General features: G+C 46.3%; 1 protein-coding gene across 1 annotated transcript in view; it reads right to left on the bottom strand.

Annotated features, from left to right (window-relative positions):
• endouc (endonuclease, polyU-specific C) overlaps window positions 1–24,076 on the bottom strand; it is a 53,378-nt gene extending 29,302 nt beyond the window's left edge. Inside the window, exons 1-3 of the mRNA XM_059978573.1 lie at window positions 23,994–24,076; window positions 7,884–7,983; window positions 1,769–1,880 (exon numbers count right to left, since the gene is read on the bottom strand). Of these exons, the coding sequence (XP_059834556.1) occupies window positions 1,769–1,880; window positions 7,884–7,983; window positions 23,994–24,004 (223 nt within the window). The 5' untranslated portion in view covers window positions 24,005–24,076. The remainder of the gene's footprint in view (window positions 1–1,768; window positions 1,881–7,883; window positions 7,984–23,993) is intronic.
• Between the last annotated feature and the right edge of the window lie 29 nt (window positions 24,077–24,105).

Below are 24,105 nucleotides of genomic sequence, written 5' to 3'. Positions count from 1 at the left end.
AATCACTTTGCAAACTGGTGAGTTCAGTATGTGAAAACATACCCTGCACTACGGCTGGATCATATTTCAGACTAGGCTCTGCTTTCTGAGGCAAACAATACTTTCTGCTTCAGGTCAAGAACACGTATTCAGAAACTTTGTGGCGTCTCTGTACTGTGTTGAGCTTCTGTTGTCAGCTGTTTATACAGTGCAGCTGCGTCCTTTTCCTGATGATGTGAGCAAAGGATCCATCTAAGGATAGGTCCTCATTGCAGAACTGGAGCCCAGGCACTGGATCGATCATCTCCTCCTCTGCATAGCCTCTGTTTAGGGTGCTTTCTACTTGGCGAACAAGGCTAGAAAACAACAACTTCTCTTTCTGACCGGGCTCACTAACCTGACCAGATATTTCAAAGTCTTTGCACCATGCTGGTAGGACAATTTGCCTCTGAACTAACTGCTGTGGATCACTAGAGTTCATCCTGTTAGGAGCTGACCTTTGTATTGAACTACAAGTTAGTGTAATTTCCCTGTTTTTTCTCCTCCATTTCATCAGCCATAGCTCATTTAACTTGTCTCTAACCTGAAGAAGTTCAGACATGCTACTATCCTCTATATTTCTCAGCTCCTCTCTTCCCAGATGGTTAGGAAAGGGATACGAGACACAAATGTGTTTTTGTAGCCATGTTCTCTCCTGGGAGCTTCTACCAGCTAGTCCTTAGGTAATTCACACACTTTCTCGCTAATTTCTTCTGGGAAATTTGTAAGTACATCCATTTTCTTTTCCCCTTGGCAGTGGTGCAAGTTATTGTAGTGGCTGTAAGATTACCTGCTGCTGACTAGATTCTGCAGCCTTTAGCATTCACTGTGCCTCAAATGCATGCACTGCTCCATCAGCCCTCAGCCTCACCCTCAGCTCAATCAGCTGGCTCACTATACTGCTGCTTGAGGCGATTAAGAAAAGGCTGGGTGGATGAACTCAGTCTGGCAAGGAGATGGCCCACCTGCACACCCATCCCATTAGTGCCTCCAAAATGTTGTAGTTTCACTGAAAAAGGGAGATGACGAATGAAACTTAGACTTAAACTTTTAATCCTCAGTAACTTTATGGTGAATGAGGGATTCAGCGTGTATTCCCTCCCACCAGGCATTCTGGCAGGTGAGCAATCAATTGCATGCTGAAGATTGAATGCAAGATTCTATGTCGATGGCAGATTCAGTGCTCAATATTACAAAAGAAAACCTTGCGCACAGATTCTCAGAATTTTCAACTTAACATATTTGCTTATTTTTAAAGTAATATTCATTCTTCCAACATGAAATATTAACATCAAATAAATATTTTAACTCTTAAGACTATTTGAACAGAAATAACTAAATTGATCAGATTTGTCATAACAGCATAGACAATGGGCCAAATGGACACCTGCAATGTAACAAGGAAGGAGTTGTGAAGGCAGTGAAACAGCCTGATCAACACCTCCTTTATTTTACTATTTCATGTCAGTCACCTTATGTACAGCCTAACATCACTTTATGGACATATAAACAAGTATACAAACTATGTGATGTATTTATATTTATTGTTTCCTTATTATTCTTTATCTTACTGCATTTTTTGTGCTGCATCAGATCCAGAGAAACAGTTACTTTGTTCTCCTACATACAGGAAATGCCATTAAACAATTCTGAATCTTGAAATTATTTTGCCAAATAGCCACTGGACTGGTGTGAGTTCCTATACTCTGTGATTACACTTAAGCAGAATATAGCTATCCTGGAAACTTACTTGCGAAGGATTTAATTGTCCTCAGACGTTCCTCATTTACGTAGGAGAACAAGGGATAACGGGCACAGTCCCTCGCTTTGTTGCTGCCAGCAGCGACATAAAAGGCCTTACCCTGAGGAGAGAGGTTGTGTTCACTGTCAGAGCAATATTAGTGTGAACCAGATCTCCCCAACACAACCCTGTGCAAGCCCAGCACAGTCCAACACTCACCACACACCCACTACCAGCTCAAACACAGCACAGTCCAACACTCACCACACACCCACTACCAGCTCAAACACAGCACAGTCCAACACTCACCACACCCACTACCAGCTCAAACACAGCACAGTCCCAACACTCACCACACACCCACTACCAGCTCAAACACAGCACAGTCCAACACTCCCCACACACCCACTACCAGCTCAAACACAGCCCTGTGCAAACCCAGCACAGTCCAACACTCACCACACACCCACTACCAGCTCAAACACAGTACAGTCCAACACTCACCACACACCCACTACCAGCTCAAACACAGCCCTTGTGCAAGCCCAGCACAGTCCAACACTCACCACACACCCACTACCAGCTCAAACACAGTACAGTCCAACACTCACCACACACCCACTACCAGCTCAAACACAGCACAGACCAACACTCACCACACACCCACTACCAGCTCAAACACAGCACAGTCCAACACTCACCACACACCCACTACCAGCTCAAACACAGCACAGTCCAACACTCACCACACACCCACTACCAGCTCAAACACAGCCCTGTGCAAGCCCAGTACAGTCCAACACTCACCACACACCCACTACCAGCTCAAACACAGCACAGTCCAACACTCACCACACACCCAGTACCAGCTCAAACACAGCCCTGTGCAAACCCAGTACAGTCCAACACTCACCACACACCCACTACCAGCTCAAACACAGCACAGTCCAACACTCACCACACACCCACTACCAGCTCAAACACAGCACAGTCCAACACTCACCACACACCCAGTACCAGCTCAAACACAGCACAGTCCAACACTCACCACACACCCACTACCAGCTCAAACACAGCACAGTCCAACACTCACCACACACCCACTACCAGCTCAAACACAGCACAGTCCAACACTCCCCACACACCCACTACCAGCTCAAACCCAGCCCTGTACAAGCCCAGCACAGTCCAACACTCATCACACACCCAGTACCAGCTCAAACACAGCCCTGTGCAAACCCAGTACAGTCCAACACTCACCACACACCCACTACCAGCTCAAACACAGCACAGTCCAACACTCACCACACACCCACTACCAGCTCAAACCCAGCCCTGTACAAGCCCAGTACAGTCCAACACTCACCACACACCCAGTACCAGCTCAAACACAGCCCTGTGCAAACCCAGCACAGTCCAACACTCACCACACACCCACTACCAGCTCAAACACAGCACAGTCCAACACTCACCACACACCCACTACCAGCTCAAACACAGCACAGTCCAACACTCACCACACACCCACTACCAGCTCAAACACAGCCCTGTGCAAACCCAGTACAGTCCAACGCTCACCACATACCCACTACCAGCTCAAACACAGCACAGTCCAACACTCACCACACACCCACTACCAGCTCAAACACAGCCCTGTGCAAGCCCAGTACAGTCCAACACTCACCACACACCCACTACCAGCTCAAACACAGCACAGTCCAACACTCACCACACACCCACTACCAGCTCAAACACAGCCCTGTGCAAACCCAGCACAGTCCAACACTCACCACACACCCACTACCAGCTCAAACACAGCACAGTCCAACACTCACCACACACCCACTACCAGCTCAAACACAGCACAGTCCAACACTCACCACACACCCACTACCAGCTCAAACACAGCCCTGTGCAAACCCAGCACAGTCCAACACTCACCACACACCCACTACCAGCTCAAACACAGCACAGTCCAACACTCACCACACACCCACTACCAGCTCAAACACAGCACAGTCCAACACTCACCACACACCCACTACCAGCTCAAACACAGCCCTGTGCAAACCCAGCACAGTCCAACACTCACCACACACCCACTACCAGCTCAAACACAGCACAGTCCAACACTCACCACACACCCACTACCAGCTCAAACACAGCACAGTCCAACACTCACCACACACCCACTACCAGCTCAAACACAGCCCTGTGCAAGCCCAGTACAGTCCAACACTCACCACACACCCACTACCAGCTCAAACACAGCACAGTCCAACACTCACCACACACCCAGTACCAGCTCAAACACAGCCCTGTGCAAACCCAGTACAGTCCAACACTCACCACACACCCACTACCAGCTCAAACACAGCACAGTCCAACACTCACCACACACCCACTACCAGCTCAAACACAGCACAGTCCAACACTCACCACACACCCAGTACCAGCTCAAACACAGCACAGTCCAACACTCACCACACACCCACTACCAGCTCAAACACAGCACAGTCCAACACTCACCACACACCCACTACCAGCTCAAACACAGCACAGTCCAACACTCCCCACACACCCACTACCAGCTCAAACCCAGCCCTGTACAAGCCCAGCACAGTCCAACACTCATCACACACCCAGTACCAGCTCAAACACAGCCCTGTGCAAACCCAGTACAGTCCAACACTCACCACACACCCACTACCAGCTCAAACACAGCACAGTCCAACACTCACCACACACCCACTACCAGCTCAAACCCAGCCCTGTACAAGCCCAGTACAGTCCAACACTCACCACACACCCAGTACCAGCTCAAACACAGCCCTGTGCAAACCCAGCACAGTCCAACACTCACCACACACCCACTACCAGCTCAAACACAGCACAGTCCAACACTCACCACACACCCACTACCAGCTCAAACACAGCACAGTCCAACACTCACCACACACCCACTACCAGCTCAAACACAGCCCTGTGCAAACCCAGTACAGTCCAACGCTCACCACATACCCACTACCAGCTCAAACACAGCACAGTCCAACACTCACCACACACCCACTACCAGCTCAAACACAGCCCTGTGCAAGCCCAGTACAGTCCAACACTCACCACACACCCACTACCAGCTCAAACACAGCACAGTCCAACACTCACCACACACCCACTACCAGCTCAAACACAGCCCTGTGCAAACCCAGCACAGTCCAACACTCACCACACACCCACTACCAGCTCAAACACAGCACAGTCCAACACTCACCACACACCCACTACCAGCTCAAACACAGCACAGTCCAACACTCACCACACACCCACTACCAGCTCAAACACAGCCCTGTGCAAACCCAGCACAGTCCAACACTCACCACACACCCACTACCAGCTCAAACACAGCACAGTCCAACACTCACCACACACCCACTACCAGCTCAAACACAGCACAGTCCAACACTCACCACACACCCACTACCAGCTCAAACACAGCCCTGTGCAAACCCAGCACAGTCCAACACTCACCACACACCCACTACCAGCTCAAACACAGCACAGTCCAACACTCACCACACACCCACTACCAGCTCAAACACAGCACAGTCCAACACTCACCACACACCCACTACCAGCTCAAACACAGCCCTGTGCAAACCCAGCACAGTCCAACACTCACCACACACCCAGTACCAGCTCAAACACAGCCCTGTGCAAACCCAGTACAGTCCAACACTCACCACATACCCACTACCAGCTCAAACACAGCACAGTCCAACACTCACCACACACCCACTACCAGCTTAAACACAGCCCTGTGCAAACCCAGTACAGTCCAACACTCACCACATACCCACTACCAGCTCAAACACAGCACAGTCCAACACTCACCACACACCCACTACCAGCTCAAACACAGCCCTGTGCAAGCCCAGTACAGTCCAACACTCACCACACACCCACTACCAGCTCAAACACAGCACAGTCCAACACTCACCACACACCCACTACCAGCTCAAACACAGCCCTGTGCAAACCCAGCACAGTCCAACACTCACCACACACCCACTACCAGCTCAAACACAGCACAGTCCAACACTCACCACACACCCACTACCAGCTCAAACACAGCACAGTCCAACACTCACCACACACACACTACCAGCTCAAACACAGCACAGTCCAACACTCACCACACACCCACTACCAGCTCAAACACAGCACAGTCCAACACTCACCACACACCCACTACCAGCTCAAACACAGCCCTGTACAAGCCCAGCACAGTCCAACACTCACCACACACCCACTACCAGCTCAAACACAGCCCTGTGCAAGCCCAGTACAGTCCAACACTCACCACACACCCACTACCAGCTCAAACACAGCACAGTCCAACACTCACCACACACCCACTACCAGCTCAAACACAGCCCTGTGCAAACCCAGCACAGTCCAACACTCACCACACACCCAGTACCAGCTCAAACACAGCACAGTCCAACACTCACCACACACCCACTACCAGCTCAAACACAGCACAGTCCAACACTCACCACACACCCACTACCAGCTCAAACACAGCCCTGTGCAAACCCAGCACAGTCCAACACTCACCACACACCCACTACCAGCTCAAACACAGCCCAGCACAGTCTAAGATGTCAGTACATACATGCACATCTTGAAGCAAGCTCAGCTGTGACTTTCTAAGCAAACTGGATGCATGTTTGAAGGTGAGAAGTTTATAGCAGCACAGGCAGAAGTGGAGAGTCAGACCATAACAACTTCATTTAAAAGAGTTTACAAACAAGGAAATGTTGACCAGGAGAACACACAATCTTCATTGAAGCAGTTTAAAATTCCTTTTTGAAGTTTGAGGGGATTTGGCATGTCACCAAAGACTCCTGCAAATTTACACAGATGCACCGTGGAGAGCATTCTAACGGGTTGCATCACTGCCTGCTATGGAGGCTCCAACGGGCACGATGGAAAGAGGCTGCTGACAGTTGTAGACTCAGCCAGTTCCACCATGGGCACAGCCCTCCCCACTATTGAGGCTGCTGGTGAGAGGTGGTGCCTTAAGAAGGTGGTACCATCATTAAGGATCCTCACCATCTGAAACATGCCCTCTTCTCATTGGAGGCAGTACAAGAGCCTGAAGACCCACACTCAGTGATTTGGTAATAGCTTCGTCTCCTCTCCCATCAGATTTCTGAATGGTCCATGAACACTACTCATCATTCCTTCTCTTTGACTATTTAGTGATTTTTGTGATTATACTAACTTTATTTCTTTGCACTAGCTGCTGCTATAAAACAACAAATTTCACATCATTCTGATCAGCGAGTGGATGCACAATGATTGATGTCCAGTGTGTGCACCCGGCCAAATCCATCTATCCCTGGGTCTATTCAGACCTTCCTCAAGATTATCCTCAACCATCAGTGGCTGACTGTGTCATCAGCTTACTGAAGCTACACCCGACAACACAGGCAGATGGGAAGTGCAATGCTCTATAATCACTCCGGGACATCTTGTGCATAGGTATCTGATACCAAGCCACGTGGTAATGCAGTACACACACACATCTCACTGCCTGCAACCCAGCCCTGGGTAGGTCTAACATTATACACACACACCACCTCCAACACAGGCCTAAGCAAACCACAGTCCTACTCTCCAACAATAGCCCTGGATAACCCCAACATGGTCCAACACTACATACACACAAATATACCCCAAACTACAGTCCTACACTTCACCACTCATACAAATACATGCACACACAGAAACACAAAATTCTCTCCACCTATGCCAAATTTAGACCATATCATCCACCTCATAACTCTCACCTTCCATACAGAATCACCAGTCTTGATCCACCCCAGAGTTTCCCTTACGCATAATCACCCGCTTTAACCCCAATGCAACCCCCCCCAACTTTCTTGTACACCACGCTCAGTACTGACCCCACCCTACACAGATGCTCCACAGAAACAGCAGATGTACAGAGTGTGGTCCAGACACTGTGTGGTTTGTTAAGCCCGTTTGCCCCTTCACTGATCAAGTAGCACACCCAGTTTTAGCATGCATGTTCTGCTGCAGCTGCAGACTCACCGACCTGCACGTATATCTGGTAGTCCACCTCGGGCAGCAGACGATTCTCGTCAGCTCTCCAAAGCTCGTTCAGTATCTTAGAAAGCTCTTCATTCATTACCAAGCTGGAAGGGAGGAAGAAGCAAACGATGAAGTGAGTTGAGAGGATTCTTTCCCTCTGCTCAAGTGCGCGTACACACACACACAAGTGTGGAAGGTGTGCAACAGTTTAGACACAGACAGCCCAGACCAGTGAGAAGTGCAGGCGGAGCAGAAACAAGAGGGCGGGACTGTGGATAATATAGTTTCAGCAGGAAATAAGTGGCAGAGAAAAATTTAAATTTAAACAGTCAGAACTTCTGGGTTATAGACACACTTCCCTCACTTCCTGCCAATAAACTTCATGGCCTAAACATAATTATCTCTTGGTAAACAGCAGAAAAAGCCTTCAGTGTTTCTGGAATCACTGAACAGAAACAGCGCACTGGACAGACACTCAATTCTTCACAACTGTCCTGGTGGTGCAGTTGGTCCCATCTCTCCCCCACAGCCCAGAGATTTCTTCCAAGGACAATCTTTGTGTGGGATGAACAACAGAAATATCTGCCCCTCTGGCTGGGATTAAAGAACCCTTCAACACCTCTGGAAAAGCAGTGGGGGGAATCTCAGGGCCAATCATTACTAACTATCTGTCACTCCTGAGTGTTGCTTTGGGTGTGGCCATGCCGACACTGAATGCTGGATATCCCACATTACAAAGGTAATTACTGGCTTTGAAGCTCTTTGTGATGTGAAAGGTGATATCAAAGTTCAAAGTAAATTTATTATCAAAGTACATATATTTCACCATTTACAATCCTTAGATTCATTTTCTTGCAGGCATTCACAGTAAATACAGGAGTTTGTATGTTTGCCCCATGACTGTGTTGGTTTCCTCTGGGTGATCCAGTTTCCTCCCACAGTCCAAAGATATACCAGGTGGTAGGTTAACTAGCCATTGTAAATTGTCCCGTGATTAGGCTTGGGTTAAATTGGGGTATTGTTGGGTAATATGGCTCGAAGGGCCTGGGGAGCCCGTTCTGTGCTGAATCTTGATAAATAACTAAACAGATAGTTATTGATAAATAAATAGGAAATAATTATTGAGAACTTGAGATGAGAGTCCTTGAAAGTGAGCCCGTAGATTGTGGGAACAGTTCAGTGAAGTTAAATCCTCTGGTTGGGGTAATAACCATTTCTGAACCTGGTGATATGAGTCCTGAGGCCCCAGTACCCCTTTCCTGATGGTTGAGAGGTAATAACTGTTCCTGAACCTGGTGATATGAGTCCTGAGGCCCCAGTACCCCTTTCCTGATGGTTGAGAGGTAATAACTGTTCCTGAACCTGGTGATGTGGGTCCTGAGGCCCCAGTACACCTTTCCTGATGGTTGAGGGGTAATAACCATTCCTGAACCTGGTGATATGAGTCCTGAGGCCCCAGTACCCCTTTCCTGATGGTTGAGAGGTAATAACTGTTCCTGAACCTGGTGATATGAGTCCTGAGGCCCCAGTACCCCTTTCCTGATGGTTGAGGGGTAATAACCATTCCTGAACCTGGTGATATGAGTCCTGAGGCCCCAGTACCTTCTTCCTGATGGTTGAGGGGTAATAACCATTCCTGAACCTGGTGATGTGGGTCCTGAAGCCCCTGTACCCCTTTCCTGATGGTTGAGGGGTAATAACTGTTCCTGAACCTGGTGATGTGGGTCCTGAGACCCCTGTACCCCTTTCCTGATGGTTGAGGGGTAATAACTGTTCCTGAACCTGGTGATGTGGGTCCTGAGACCCCTGTACCCCTTTCCTGATGGTCAATGACCATTCCTGAACCTGGTGATGTGGGTCCTGAGACCCCTGTACCCCTTTCCTGGTGGTTAATAACCATTCCTGAACCTGGTGATGTGGGTCCTGAAGCCCCTGTACCCCTTTCCTGATGGTTGAGGGGTAATAACTGTTCCTGAACCTGGTGATGTGGCTCCTGAAGCCCCTGTACCCCTTTCCTGATGGTTGAGGGGTAATAACTGTTCCTGAACCTGGTGATGTGGGTCCTGAAACCCCTGTACCCCTTTCCTGATGGTTGAGGGGTAATAACTGTTCCTGAACCTGGTGATGTGGCTCCTGAGACCGCTGTACCCCTTTCCTGATGGTTGAGGGGTAATAACTGTTCCTGAACCTGGTGATATGAGTCCTGAGACCCCTGTACCCCTTTCCTGATGGCAGCAGTGAGAAATGCACATTTCTACATTGAATATGAGAGACGAAACAGAGTGAGATGAGAGGACAGGGACAGGTGGGAAGGGCGTACACATCACATTATCACTGAGAATTTACCCACATAGTACATTTATTATCTAAGTATGTATCCTGAGATTCATTTTCCTGCACAGTTACAAAACAAAGAAACATCATAGAACCCATTCAAAGAAAATATCAAACACCCAATGTTAAAAAAAAATGAACAAATCATGAAAATGGCAAAAAAATGAGCAAATAACACACAGAATATTAATTACTAAACTTCAGTGTCATCGACAATGCTCAGGGTAGTTCAGTTCAATTTAGCGCGGTGTCGTTCATTGATGTATTGAGAAGTAGTCGTTTGGCGAACTGTCTGCAGGACAGTGTCTTTAGTCACGTTGGCTGCTGGCACCATCTTTTCTCCCCCACATCGGAACAAAGAAACACAACAGAATGAATGCAAAGCTGCACACAAAGGCTGACTAAGAACAAGTTTGCAAAAGTCGCCAAACTTGAAAAATACAAAAAAAGCAAATATTAATGAATATTAATAACTATAAATAGCACCAAGAGGATGTCCTCGAAATTGAGTCCATAGGTTGTGGGATCAGTTCATTGTTGAGGTGAGTGGCATTATCCATGTTGGTTCAAGAGCCTGACGTTTGCAGGGTAATAACTGTTTCTGAACCTGGTGATGTGGGTCTTGATGCCCCTGTACCTTCTTCCTGTTGGCAGCAGTGAGAAGAGAGCATGGCCTGGGTGGTGGAGGGGCTCCCCAATGATGAATGCTGCTTTCTTGTGACAGCATTCCTCATTGATATGCTTCATGGTGGGGAGGACTCTTCCCCTGATGAATCCACAGCACCATGGATTTCAGCATTACTCAAGGAAGTCAATCAGCCCCTCCTTCGTGCTAGCCTTTGAAGGGGCTCTCCAATTGGATCTGTGTTTAATATAAACTACTTTCCAATTTCTTTACACAAGACCAGTATATTGAGTTTGAGCTGACCATGGGGCCTAATTAACCCAATCCTATCTGCCCCTGCATGCTTGTTACCCTCCCCTTTTCACATCTGTCTAAATGTCTACATCTTCCAAACAACTGTTCCCCTGTTCTAAAACTTGTAAACTTTCCTCTTTTCAACTTACCCTCATACACACTCTGAGAGAAAGATCCTGTTTCCCTTATCGATAGCCTCTTAATTCCCTTCAACCCATGGGCCCCTGTTCTCTGTACTCCCCCAAAAATATACATTGCTTGATATCCCCCGATATTCTCCTTGAACTATACAGACCCCCAAAACCCTTCAGCCCCTCCTCCCCTCTAGATTCCCTGTAAACTATGCCCCCTCTCGATAACCATATACCTTCTATAAAGCTCCCCTCATATTCACTCTAAATTATGCAGCACCCTTCCCCCCACCCCTGTATTCACCTTATAGCACTGTTTTTTTTTCTTTTAGCCCTATTTTCCAGCTGGTCTAGATCCTGCTGCAAGCTTTGACAGTCTTCACCATGAGCCACTACACCCACAATCTGATTATTTTCCATTTGCCTTTGCCCACTCCTCTAGGACCTCTACACTAGTTTGTTCTACAACCTTTCTCAATATTACCTGCCCTAGAACAGGTGGTGTTTACTGATGCAGCTCAAAGAATTTGAAAAAAAAACATGCACACAGGCCAATGGAAAAATATATTTGCTCTCAGTCTAAAAGGCAACCATTATTGACCCGTACCAGTCCAGCCTGCAATCTCATCATAACCAGAAGAACAGGTCACTCTTGGACTGCTGGCCTGAGGTCTGGTCACCTGTTATAGGAAGACTCATTGAACTAAAGAGTGCAGAGAAGATTTCCATGACTGGAAGGTTTGAGTTATCAGTTTGGTTTGCTGGCTCAGGGAAGCAGTCGGACCAGGTCCTTGTTCTGCAGGGTCACCCGTTGTAGCCGCCTGGGGGAGGAGTTGCTGGAGGTGTTGTGGTGCAGCAAGCATCCAGGCTGGAGTGGGGGGCCCTCCGGTGTTCACTCAGTGAAGCTGTATTGTGTTCGTCTGCGGCTGCATGGCCAGAATGCTAGGGGCTTCTTCTTGCCAACAACGTCCTTTTCACCATCAATCTACAAGACATGACAATAAGGGACTTGGCCTACAATACTTTTTGTGACTATGTTTACTACTACTCTCAGTGTATGTGTCTCGTGCTGCGTAACTGTAGGCTCTACGTTTTGCACCTTGGCCCCAGAGGACGCTGTTTCGTTTTACTATATTCATGGGTGTTCATGAATGGCTGAATGACAATTAAATTTGCACTTAACCCCCTGTTCTACTCATTTTACACTTATGACTGTCAGGCTAAGCACAGGCCAAGGCCATGTTTAAGTTTGCTGACAACACCACTGCCGTTGGCCAAATCAAAGCTGGTGATGAATCAGCATTTGGAAAGGAGATTGAAAATCTGTCTGAGTGGTGTTACAACAACCTCTCACGCAATGTCAGCAAGACCAAGGAGCTGATTATTGACTTCAGGAACAGGAAACATCATACAAGTCAGTGATAATAAACCTGATTCGACCTATCCAATCTTCATCAGTCACTCTCTCTCACTCACTCTTCCTGTCGCTTCCAACACCAATACCCAGAGTCATTCTCCTTCTACCCCTCGTAGAAGGGAAGGGTGAGACGGATCAGTCATCCGCTCCTCACATGTCACCACCTTCCTATGTGCTCCACATATTGGTGCAGCATGATAACTCCAGCTGCTTCAGCCAAAGTCACATCGTGCCCAGGTTACGACAGGGACAGGAGACTGCAGGGACTGGAATCTGGAGCAAAGCACAAACTTCTAGGGAACTCAGTGAGTCAGACGGCATCTGAGGAGGGATTGAGATATCTGGGGTCAAGATCACTGATCTGGACTGAAGGGAGTAGCGAGATAGTCAGTTGAAAGAGATGGAGTAAAGGATGGATCCAGATGTGGAGGGGCAATAAGCAGATTGAGGAAGAGAGAGTGGGAATAGTGACAGGCTGGCAGCTGATGGGTGGATCCAGGTGTGGAGGGGTGATGGGCAGATGGAGGCAGAGAGTGGGAATAGTGACAGAGACTGACAGCTGTTGGACAGTTAAGAGGAGGGGAGAGAGGGAATGCCAACAGACTGGGAAGTGATGGATGGAGGGGACAGATGGCTGCAGAAGGTGGGATCTGAAGGAGAGGAAGCTGGAGTATGGAACCAAATTAGGCCTCCAGGACATGGAAGGTTTCAGAAAGTGGGTTTCCCTCATTGCTGTTGATGGAGCCTTCACCCACATCGCTGCTCCTAGTGCACTTCCCCCGAGACAGAGTTTCTCATCCCCACCTGCCTCTACATCCAGCACATCATTCTTCAACACTTCAGAAAGACATGATCCTGCCCCCAGCCGCATCTTCTGCTTCTCACCTGTTCTTTTTTCCATCACTCTCCTTACAACTCCCTGGTTCCCTCCTCCTCCCTCTGTCCTAGGCACTTCCCCTGTAACTGCAGGAGATGAAACCCATCCCTACCCCTCCTCCCTCATCACCATCCAGGGACCCAGACAACCTTGTCGACTGTTCTCTCCTATTAGATTCCTCCTTCTCTAGCCCTTTACCTCCTCCACCAATCCTCTCCATCACCTGGTCTTGTACTCCTTCCCTCACCCCCCACCCTCACCACTTTAATCTGTATTCTGGCTTCCTTTCCGGTCCTAATGAGGAGTCTCAGCCTAAAATGTCAACTGTTTGTCCCCCTCTATAAATGCCAGTTGGGGCAGAATTCTCATGCAAACCCTCCAACCTTTGATATTGCTAGAGTGGTCTCCTTGACATCACCAGCCTTTGAAGTGTTTACTATAAAGAACAGCTAGTTTACATGCCTTCTCTCAAATCTTGCCCAGAGTTAAATGTCATCTTAACCTTAGATCCAAGGAGAACAGCTTCTATTCCTCCAACCCAACCTTGGAGCTGATGTTTACCTGCCCTGAAATAGTTCCTAGTGAACCTCAAGGTCACATTCCTTGTGAAGGATCCACAGTGAGTCTGTGTGGGACACTGTACTGTGAATTCTGTTTAGAAAGAACCTTTGTGTTCTTAAAGAATCCTCAACATCAATGGTTAATGTTCAATTCTTGCAAACATTGGCTGCTGTTAAAATATTATTGCCTCACTTTTCCCTTCTCACACGTGCCACACAAGTTGATAGGATTGTTAAGGCAGCATCTGGTACGTTCATTAGCCAGGAGATTGAGTTCAAAAGCAGCTCTATAAAAACCTGGTTAAACCGCACTTGAAATACTGTGTTCAATTCTGGTTCACCCCCCCCCCCTCATTATAGAAACATACAAAACCTACAGCACAATACAGGCTCTTCGGCCCACAAAGCTGTGCTGAACATGTCTTTATCTTAGAACTACCTAGGCTTACTCATAGCCCTCTGTTTTTGTAAGCTCCATGTACCTATCCAGGAGTCTCTTAAAAGACCCTATCATCTCCACCTTCACTGCCACTAGCAGCCTATTCCATGCACTCACCACTCTCTGCGTAAAAAACTTATCCGACATCTCCTCTGTACCTACTTCCAAGCACCTTAAAACGGTGCCCTCTCGTGCTAGCTATTTCAGCACTGGGAAAAAGCCTCTGACTATCCACATGATCAATACCTCTCATCATCTCATACACCTCTGTCGGGTCACCTCTTATCCTCCCTCGCTCCAAGGAGAAAAGGCCGAGTTAACTCAACCTATTCTCATAAGGCATGCTCCCCAATCCAGGCAACATCCTTGTAAATCTCTTCTGCACCTTTTCTATGGTTTCCACATCCTTCCTGTAGGGAGGTGACCAGAATTGAGCACAGTACTCCAAGTGGGGTTTGACCAGTATCCTATATAGCTGCAACATTACCTCTCGGCTCTTAAACTTAATCCCATGATTCATGAAGGCCAATGCACCGTACGCCTTCTTAGCCGCAGAGTCAACCTGCATAGCAGTTTTGAATGTCCTATGGACTCGGACCCCAAGATCCCTCTGATCCTCCACATCGCCAAGAGTCTTAACATTAATACTACATAGAAAAGATGTGGAATCTTTAGAGGTTGCAGTGGAGATTTAACAGGATCCTGTCTGGATAAGAGAGAGTGTCTTTATGAGGATAGGCTGAGTGAGCTAGGGCTTTTTTCTTTGGATCGAAGGATAATGAGAGGTGATTTGATAGAGGTGTATGATACAATAAGAGGCATAGATTGAGAGGATTGCCAGTTCCTTTTTCCAGGGAAGAAATGGTTAGTAGGAGAGGGCACAATTTTAAGGTGATTGTTGGATGTCAGAAGTAGATTTTTTTTATGTGTACAGAAAGAGGTGGGTGTGTGGAACATGCTGCCAGGCTGTTGATAGAAGCAAACATTAGGGGCATTTAAGAGATATTTAGATAGGCAAATTGATGATAGAAAAATGGAGGATGATGTATGACAAAAGGGTTAGATTGATCTTAGAGTAGGTTAAAGGGTTTGCATGAAAAATTGTGCAGTACTGTTGGTTTACATTCTATAAGGAGCAAGTTAACACACTGTGTTAACAGTATTCTACATTAAACCAAGACCTCATCTTTAACCAGATCCAACATCTGACCACTGGGGATTACAGAAGAATACAGGAAAATGTAAAAGTTATGCAAAATGTCTGTTTATTTATTTCATTCCCTTATGAACTCTTTTCGTACTAGATACCTGTGATGCTACTATAAGCATGTTCTTCACTGTACCTGTGTCATAGACGTAGAGTCATAGACTACCAGAGTACAGAAACAAGCTCTTTGGACTATCTAGTGCTTGCCAGTCAGTTTTCCTGCCTAGACCAGCAATTGGACCACAGCCCTCCATACCCCTCCCATCCATGTACCTAGCTCGCCCCAAACTCACACCACCCTCTGAGTGAAAATGTTCCCCAGAAACATTTCATATTTCACTCCAAACCTATCACCTCTAGTTCCCTGGCCGGGTGGGGGGGTGGGGGGGAGCCTACATGCGTTTACTTGATCTATACCCCTTTCAATTTTGATGGCCAGGTGTTGAAGGGTGGAAGGGAAGAGATATGACTGCAGTTACAAGGGAGAAGGTACTGAAAAACCTGAAAGAGCTGAAGTTCACCAGATGAACTGCACCCTAGGGTTCTGAAAGAGGTAGCAGTAGAGATTGTGGAGGCATTAGTAATGATATTTCAAAAATCATTAGACTTTAGCATGGTTCCAGAGGACTGGAAAACTGCAAATATCACTCCACTCTTTAAGAAAACATGGAGGCAGCAGAAAGGAAATTATAGACCAGTTAGCCTGACCTCATTGGCTGGGATGATATTGGAGTCAATTGTCAAGGATAAGGTTATGGTGTACTTGGTGACACAGGACAAGATAGGGCAAAATCAGCATTGTTTCCTTCAAGGAAAATCTTGCCTGATTAACCTATTGGAATTCTTTGAGGAGATTACAAGTAGGATAGATAAAGTGGATGCTGTATGTTTGAGGTTTCAGAAGGCTTTGACAAGGTGCCACATGAGACTGCTTACCAAGTTAAGAGCCCATGGTATTACAGGAAAGTTACTGGCATGGTTAGAGCATTGGCTGATTGGTAGAAGGCAGCAAGTGGGAATAAAAGGATCCTTTTCTGGTTGGCTGTCAGTGACTAGTGGTGTTCCACAGGTGTTGGTGTTGGGGCCACTTCTTTTTATGCTGTATATCAATGATTTAGATGATGGAATAGATGGCTTTGTTGTCAAGTTTGCATATGATACAAAGATTGGTGGAGGGGCAGGTAGTGTTAAGGAATCAGGGAGGCTGCAGAAGGACTTAGACAGATTAGGAGAATGGGCAAGAAAGTGGCAAATGAAATAAAATGTTGGAAAATGCATGGTCATGTACTTTGGTAGTAGAATGCCCTAAAGGTCATTCAGATAGTTGGTGGTGAGGAAGGCAAATGCCATGTTAGCATTTATTTCAAGAGGTCTAGAATATAAGAGCAGGGATGTGATGCTGAGGCTTTACAAGGCACTGATGAGGCCTCACCATGACTATTGTGATCAGTTTTGGGCTCCTCATCTTAGAAAAGACATGCTGGCATTGGAGAGGGTCCAGAGGAGGTTCACAAGGATGATTCTAGGAATGAAAGGGATATCAGACGAGAAACATTTGATGGTTCTGTTGTGTAAATAGGTGATTTTAACTGGGACTTGTATACTGTAAAAGGACGAGATGAGACAGAATATTTCCTTAATCAGTATATAGAAGTCCGAATGAGAGAGTGTGTGTGAGATACTTGATCTACCATTAGAGAATGAGACAGGGCAGGTGACAGAAGTTTGTATAGGGGAACACTTTGCATCTCGTGATCACAATGCCATGAGTTTCAAGGTAATTATGGAAAAGGATAGGTCTGATAAAGATTCTAAATTAGAGAAAGGCCAATTTTGATGGCATCGGAAAGGATCTGACAAATATGGATTGGGACAGGCTGTTTTCTGACAAAGATGCACTTAGTAAGTGGGAGGCCTTCAGAACTGAAATTTTGAGTTTAAATGTTCCTGTCAGAATAAAAGGCAAGGATAAATAGGTTTATGGAGCCTTGGTTTTCCAGAGATATTGAGGCTGTGGTTAAGGAGGTGCAGGGCAAGGTATAGGCAGACAGGAACAAATGAGGTATTTGAGGTGTACAAGAAGTGCAAGAGAACCTTTAAGGAAATGAAGAGGGCTAAAGGAAGACACGAGGTTCCCTTGCACACAAGGTGAAGGAGAATCCCAAATGATTCTAAAGATACATTAAAAGCAAAAGAATTGCAAGGGACAAATTTGGCCCTCAGGAAGGTCAGACTGGTAATCCAGGTGTGGAGCTGAAAGAGATGTAGATCTTAAATGTATTTCTTTGGATCTGTATTGATTTGGGAAATGGGTACAGAGTCTATAAATGTGAGACATGCAGCAGTGAGGTCATGGACCCTATACAGATTACAGAGGAGGAGTCTGCTGCCTTGAGGGAAATTATGGTGGATAAATCCCCGGGGCACTTCATACATGATCAGGGGGTAGCAATAAGCTTTGTCTTATGGCCTAGGAGAAGAAGTTGTTTCTCATGTTCTTGTCATAATGCTATGGTACCTTCTGCTTGATGGTAGAGGTCAAAGAGATGGTTGGACCGATGGGAGGGATCATTGACAATGCAGACCCTACAGGACCTTTGTAGGGTCCTGTGGTCAGATACCCTGCAATTCCCATACCGGGCAGTGATGCAGCAGGTCAGGACACTCCTGATGGTACTCCTGTAAAAACTGGTTACAATGAGGGTTGGGGGGCCTCACTCATCTCAATCGCCTAAGGAAGTGGAGACACTGCTGTGTTTTCTTGACCAAACAGGCAGTGTTGACGGACCAGGTGAACTGTTATGTGCACTCACAGAAACTTGGTGCTTCTAACTCTCTCCACGGAGGAGCTGCATATATGGAGTGAGGACAGGTCGAAACCACAATCATCTCTTTGATCTTGTCCACAATGAGACTCAAGTCATTCTACCAGCTGCTCTACCTCCTCTATGAATGCCAGCCCATTGTTGTCATTATTGAGGCCAAGCAATGAGTCATCAGTGAACTTGATTATTCCACTTCAACTGGATCTAGCAATGCAGTTGTGCATCAGCAGCAAGCTGAGCATGCAGCATGAAGAGTACTGGGGCTCAGAGTGATGTTTCTGCCAACTGATCGTGGCCTTTGTGTCAAGAAATGCAGAATCCAGCTGCAGAGAGAGGTCTCGCGACCCAACGTGGACAGTATACCCTCCAGCTTCTGAGCAATGATCATATTAAACACGGAGCTGAGTCAATAAATAGCATCTTGGCATGAGATACCATTTTCTAGATGGGACAGGAGTGGAGTTCAGAGGCTACGGTATCATCAGTGAACCAATTTGAGTGATAAGCAGACTAGGAAGGGTCCCAGGTAGCAGGAAGATGGGATATAACATGATCCATATCCAGCTACTCAAAGCTCTTCATTATTGTTGAAGTCAGTAATCACTGAGGCAGGTTACTGTCGTCCTCTTGGGCACCGAGATGATGATGGCCACCATTATTTCCATTGGAAATATGCTTTAAGTTATAAAAGACGGAAATGGAGGCTGCAAAGAGAGTGTAGATGGAATTAATCCAGGGGTGAGGGACCACAGCTCTGTGGAAGGGCTAGATAACCTCCTTAATGTCAGCAAGACAAAAGGAGATCTCCCACCACTCACGCCTCCTTACATCGGTGGCACAGTAGTGGAAACTATGAGCAGTTTCAAACTCCGGGCAGTACACACCTCACACAACCTCTCATGGTCGCAGAACATTTTCTGCACAATTCCGAAAGCTCACCAATGCCTCTTTCTGAGGAGGCTGAAGAAAGCTGGACTATACACTTTGACGGACCTGCAGCAGAGAGCATCTTAGCAAACTGTATCACTCCATGGTATGGAAACTGCACTGCAGCAGACAGGAAGGCCGTACAAAGCAGTCATCTTGAATCCTGAAGCAGATTTTGCTTGTCATCAAACACGCAAACGAGCTTCCACAGAGGCACTGTTGAAAATATCCTGGCTGGACCCATCAGGCACGTCATGTTTGCCTTCAATGGTGGGGCGGGGGGAGTAAGGAACTCATGCTGCACCTATATAAAACTTCAATCAGTTCTCATTTAGAGTACTGTGCGCAGTTCTGGTCACCTCATTATAGAAGGGAAGTGGAGACTGTGGAGTGGGTACAGAGAGGTTCAGAATCACTGCAAATACCATGAAATTTGTTGTTATGCAGCACGATAAAGTAGTGAGGTAGTGTTCATGGGTTCAATATCCATTCAGAAAACTGATGGCAGAGGGGAAGAAGCTGTTCCTGAATTGTTGAATGTCTCTCTTCAGGCTCTTGTAATTTCCTCTTGATGGTGGTAATCAGAACAGGGCACATCCTGGGTGATGGGGAATCTTAATGATGGATGCCGCCTTTTGAAGGTGGATGCTGGGGAGGCAGGTGCCCATGATAGAGCTGATTTAAGTTTACAACTTTCTGCAGCTTATTTCAATCCTGTGTAGACCCCCCACCACCATACCAGACAGTGATACAGCCTGTTAGAATACTCTCCATGGGTCATCTGTAGAAATTTGCGAGCATCTTTAGTGGCATACCAAATCTCCTCAAACTCATAATAAAGTATAGCTGCTGTTGTGCCTTCTTTGGAACTGTATCAATATGTTGGGCACAAAATCCTTAGAAATGCTAACACCTAGTATGTGGCCTGGAGTAGCGAATATAAGCTATAAGGAGAGGTTGGAGAGTCACGAGTTCTTCTTCCTAGAGTGTCAGGGACTGAGGGGAGACCTGATGGAGGTTTTTTAAACTATTAGATCTGTAAACAGAATATAATCATTTCCCCAGGGTAGTAATGACAAAAAGTAGAGGATGTGCTTTGAAGGTCACAGGGGGAAGTTTTGTTTTCACACAAGTGACCGTGGAATGGGTTACCAGGAGTAGCAGCAGTAGGCAGTTTGGTGGAATTTAATAGGCTTTTAGACAGACACATGAATACGAAGGAAATGGAGAGATATGTAGGAGGACATTTAGCATAAATTAGCATCAGCACCGGCACAACATTATGGGCCAAAAGCCTTTCCAGTGCCCTATCTGTCCATGGTCTACGGTCTGGTACAACAATTTCAATGCATAGGAACACAAGAAGTTGCAGGGAGCTGTGGACTCTGCTCAGTAATCAAGTGCACATTCCTCCTCACCACTGGTTGTATCTACAGGAGGAGACGCCTCAATGAGGCAGCATTCATTATTAAAGATACCCACCATCTCAGCCATGCTATCTTCTCACAGCTCCCATCAAGCAGGAAGTACAGAAGCCTGAAGTCCCACACCACCAAGTTCAGGAACAGATATTTCCCTTCAACCATTCAATTCTTGAACCAACTGGCACAACCCTAATAACTACAGTTTAGCAACACCATGCCAATTTGCACTAAAGTAGACTTCTAGTGTGCTAATTGGGTGGCAGGGTAGAGATACATTGCTGCCAAAGGAGGTACAGGGATTCCCTCCCTCCGCTAGCCTTCACGTCACCCTCGGGCAAAGTGCAGCACTTGCTTAGCCCTCCATCAGTGTCACGGCAAGCCATGGAAGCAGGTGGTGGATGGTCGCATGAACAACTGATGTATATCACAAGACCTGATTATGTGACCACTGATGCCAGGCAGACAATCTCTAAAGAGTATTAATAATGGCTGGGGTCACCCATCCTGTAAAGACACTGCCCAGAAGGTGGCAATGACAAACCATTTTGGTAAAAAAATTTGTCAACAATTATGGTCATGGGTAAGACCATGATCGGCCATGTCATACAACACAGCACATAATAATGATAATGAGTGTACTAATTATGTTTTCTAGAAAGTTGCGCAAAATCTGCTTCCTTCATGTTTTTTCACCTTTATGAATGCTCTTTACAAACTGTGTACCTGTTGATGCTGCTACAATTAAGGTTTTCACTGCACCTGCGTCATAGTCGTGGCGTCATCGACTACCAGGGTACATAAAAAGGCCCTTTGGACCATCTAGTGCTTGCCATCTTGTTATCCTGCCTAGTCCCACCAACCTGCAATTGGACCACAGCCCTCCATACCCCTCCCATCCATGTACCTAGCTCGCCCCAAACTCACACCACCCTGAGTGAAAATGTTCCCCAGAAATATTTCACATTTCACTCTAAACTTATCACTAGTTCCAGTCTCACCTAACCAGGGGAAGCCTGCATACATTTACTCTATCTATACCCCTTGCAATTTTGTACACAATACCTCTATAAAAGATTTCCCCTCCTTATCCAGTGCTCTATAACCTGTGCACACGTGTACTTGTGATATGACAATACACTCTAATCTTGAGTCTCTGTAATTACTATCTCATTGCTGCCACCACTTTTCATGAAGAAGGGAACCACAAAGTTCAAACTACATTTTTAACAGATTACATATGTCACCATATGCAACCCTGAGATTCATTTTCTTGTGGGCATTCATGGTAAGTACCAACAAAGTAATAATAGCAATTAAGCGATAAATATTGAGCACATGAGATGAATATTGAGTATGAGTACATCGTTTATGGGAAACTTCAGTGTTGTGGTGAATGAAACTGAATGAAGTTGCATGAAGGGCAACATTAGATATGGGAGATTTTAACATGGAGGTAGATTGGAAAAACCAGGTTGGTGATGGATCTCAAGAGTGAATTTGTTGAATGCCTGTGAGATGGATTTTCAAGAGCAGTTTGTTGTTGAGCTTATTAGAGGATCAGCTATACTGGATTGGGTGTTATGTAATGAACCAGAGATGATTAGGGAGCTAATTAAAGTAAAGGAACCCTTAGGAGCCAGTGATCATAGAATAATTCGGTTCAACTTGAAATTTGATAGGCAGAAAGTAAAGCTTGACAAAGCAGTATTTCAGTGCAGTAAAAGAAATTAGTGGTACGAGAGAGGAGTTGGCCAAAGTAAATTGGAAGGAGATGCTGGCAGGGATGACAGCAGAGCAGCAATGGCTTGAGTTTCTGGGAAAAATGAGGAAGGTGCGGAATAGATGCATTCCAAAAACAAAGAAATAATCGTGGCAAAATAGTACAACCATGGCTGATGAGAAAAGTCAAAGATAATGTACAATCAAAACAGAATACATACAATTAAGCACAAATTGAAGATAAAAAGTTAGGAAGCTTTTTAAAAACCTAACCAGAGCAACTAAAATCATTAGGAGGGAAAAGATGAAATATGAAAGCAAGCTGACAAACAATATCAAGGTGGATAGGAAAAGTTTTTTGAAGTACAAAAAAAATAGAAGAATGGATATAAGACCACTTGAAAATGAGGCTGGAGAAATAAAAATTAAGACTAAAAAGATGGGAGTTGAACTAAATGAGTATTTTACATCAGTCTTTGCTGTGAAAGACACTAGCAGTATGCCAGGTGTAAGTCACCCCGACAAGATGAACTGCACCCTAGGGTTCTGAAAGAGGTAGTGGTAGACATTGTGGAGGCATTAGAAATGATCTTTCAACAATCATCGGACTCTGGCATAGTGCCAGAGGTCAGGAAAATTGCAAATGTCACTCCACTCTTTAAGAAAGGAGGAAGCAGCAGAACGGAAATTATATTTAGTCTGAACTCACTGGTTGCAAAGATGTTGGAGTCCATTGTTAAGGATAAGGCGATGGAGTACTTGGTGACACAGGACAAGATAATACAAAGTATTCTTTCCATCAGGGAAAATCCTGCCTGATGAACCTGTTGGAATTCTTTGAGATTACAAGTAGGATTGTTAAAGGGGATGCAGTGGATGTTGTACATTTAGACTTTCAGACGGCCTTTGACAAGGTGCCACACTTGACGCTGCTTACCAAGTTAAACAGCCCATGGTTTTACAGGAAAGTTACTAAAATAGAGCACTGGCTGATTGGTAGGAGGCAGCGAGTGGGAATAAAAGGATCATTTTTTGGTAGGTGGAAAACCGATGTCCAACTAACGGTGCAATAACGGCGGAAACAGTCCAGAACCCAGCGTAACGGCGCAACTATGAGTACGGATTACGATGTACAGAGGTCCGGTTGAGACCGGAGTGTAGTTAACGGTTTAAAACCGGAGTTTGGTTAACGGTGCAAACCCGATGTAAAGCAGAGCCTGAATAACGGAGCAATAATCCCTCACTCACTCCCCCCTCCCTCCCTCACTCACTCCCCCCCTCCCTCACTCACTCCCCCCCTCCCTCACTCACTCATTCATTCACTCCCTCACTCACCCCGACGCCATCCTCCGTTCCCTCTACGCCGCCGACGCCGAAATTCGCGATTCCACGAATGGCTCCAGAAAGAAGGCGGAGCCACGGCACAAATGCGGTCGCCCATTGGCTG

The sequence above is a fragment of the Hypanus sabinus genome, chromosome 8 (assembly GCF_030144855.1).
Source record: "Hypanus sabinus isolate sHypSab1 chromosome 8, sHypSab1.hap1, whole genome shotgun sequence".
NCBI lineage: Eukaryota > Metazoa > Chordata > Chondrichthyes > Myliobatiformes > Dasyatidae > Hypanus > Hypanus sabinus.
The sequence above is the reverse complement of the archived record's forward strand: the minus strand, read 5'-3'. Positions and strand labels throughout refer to the sequence as shown.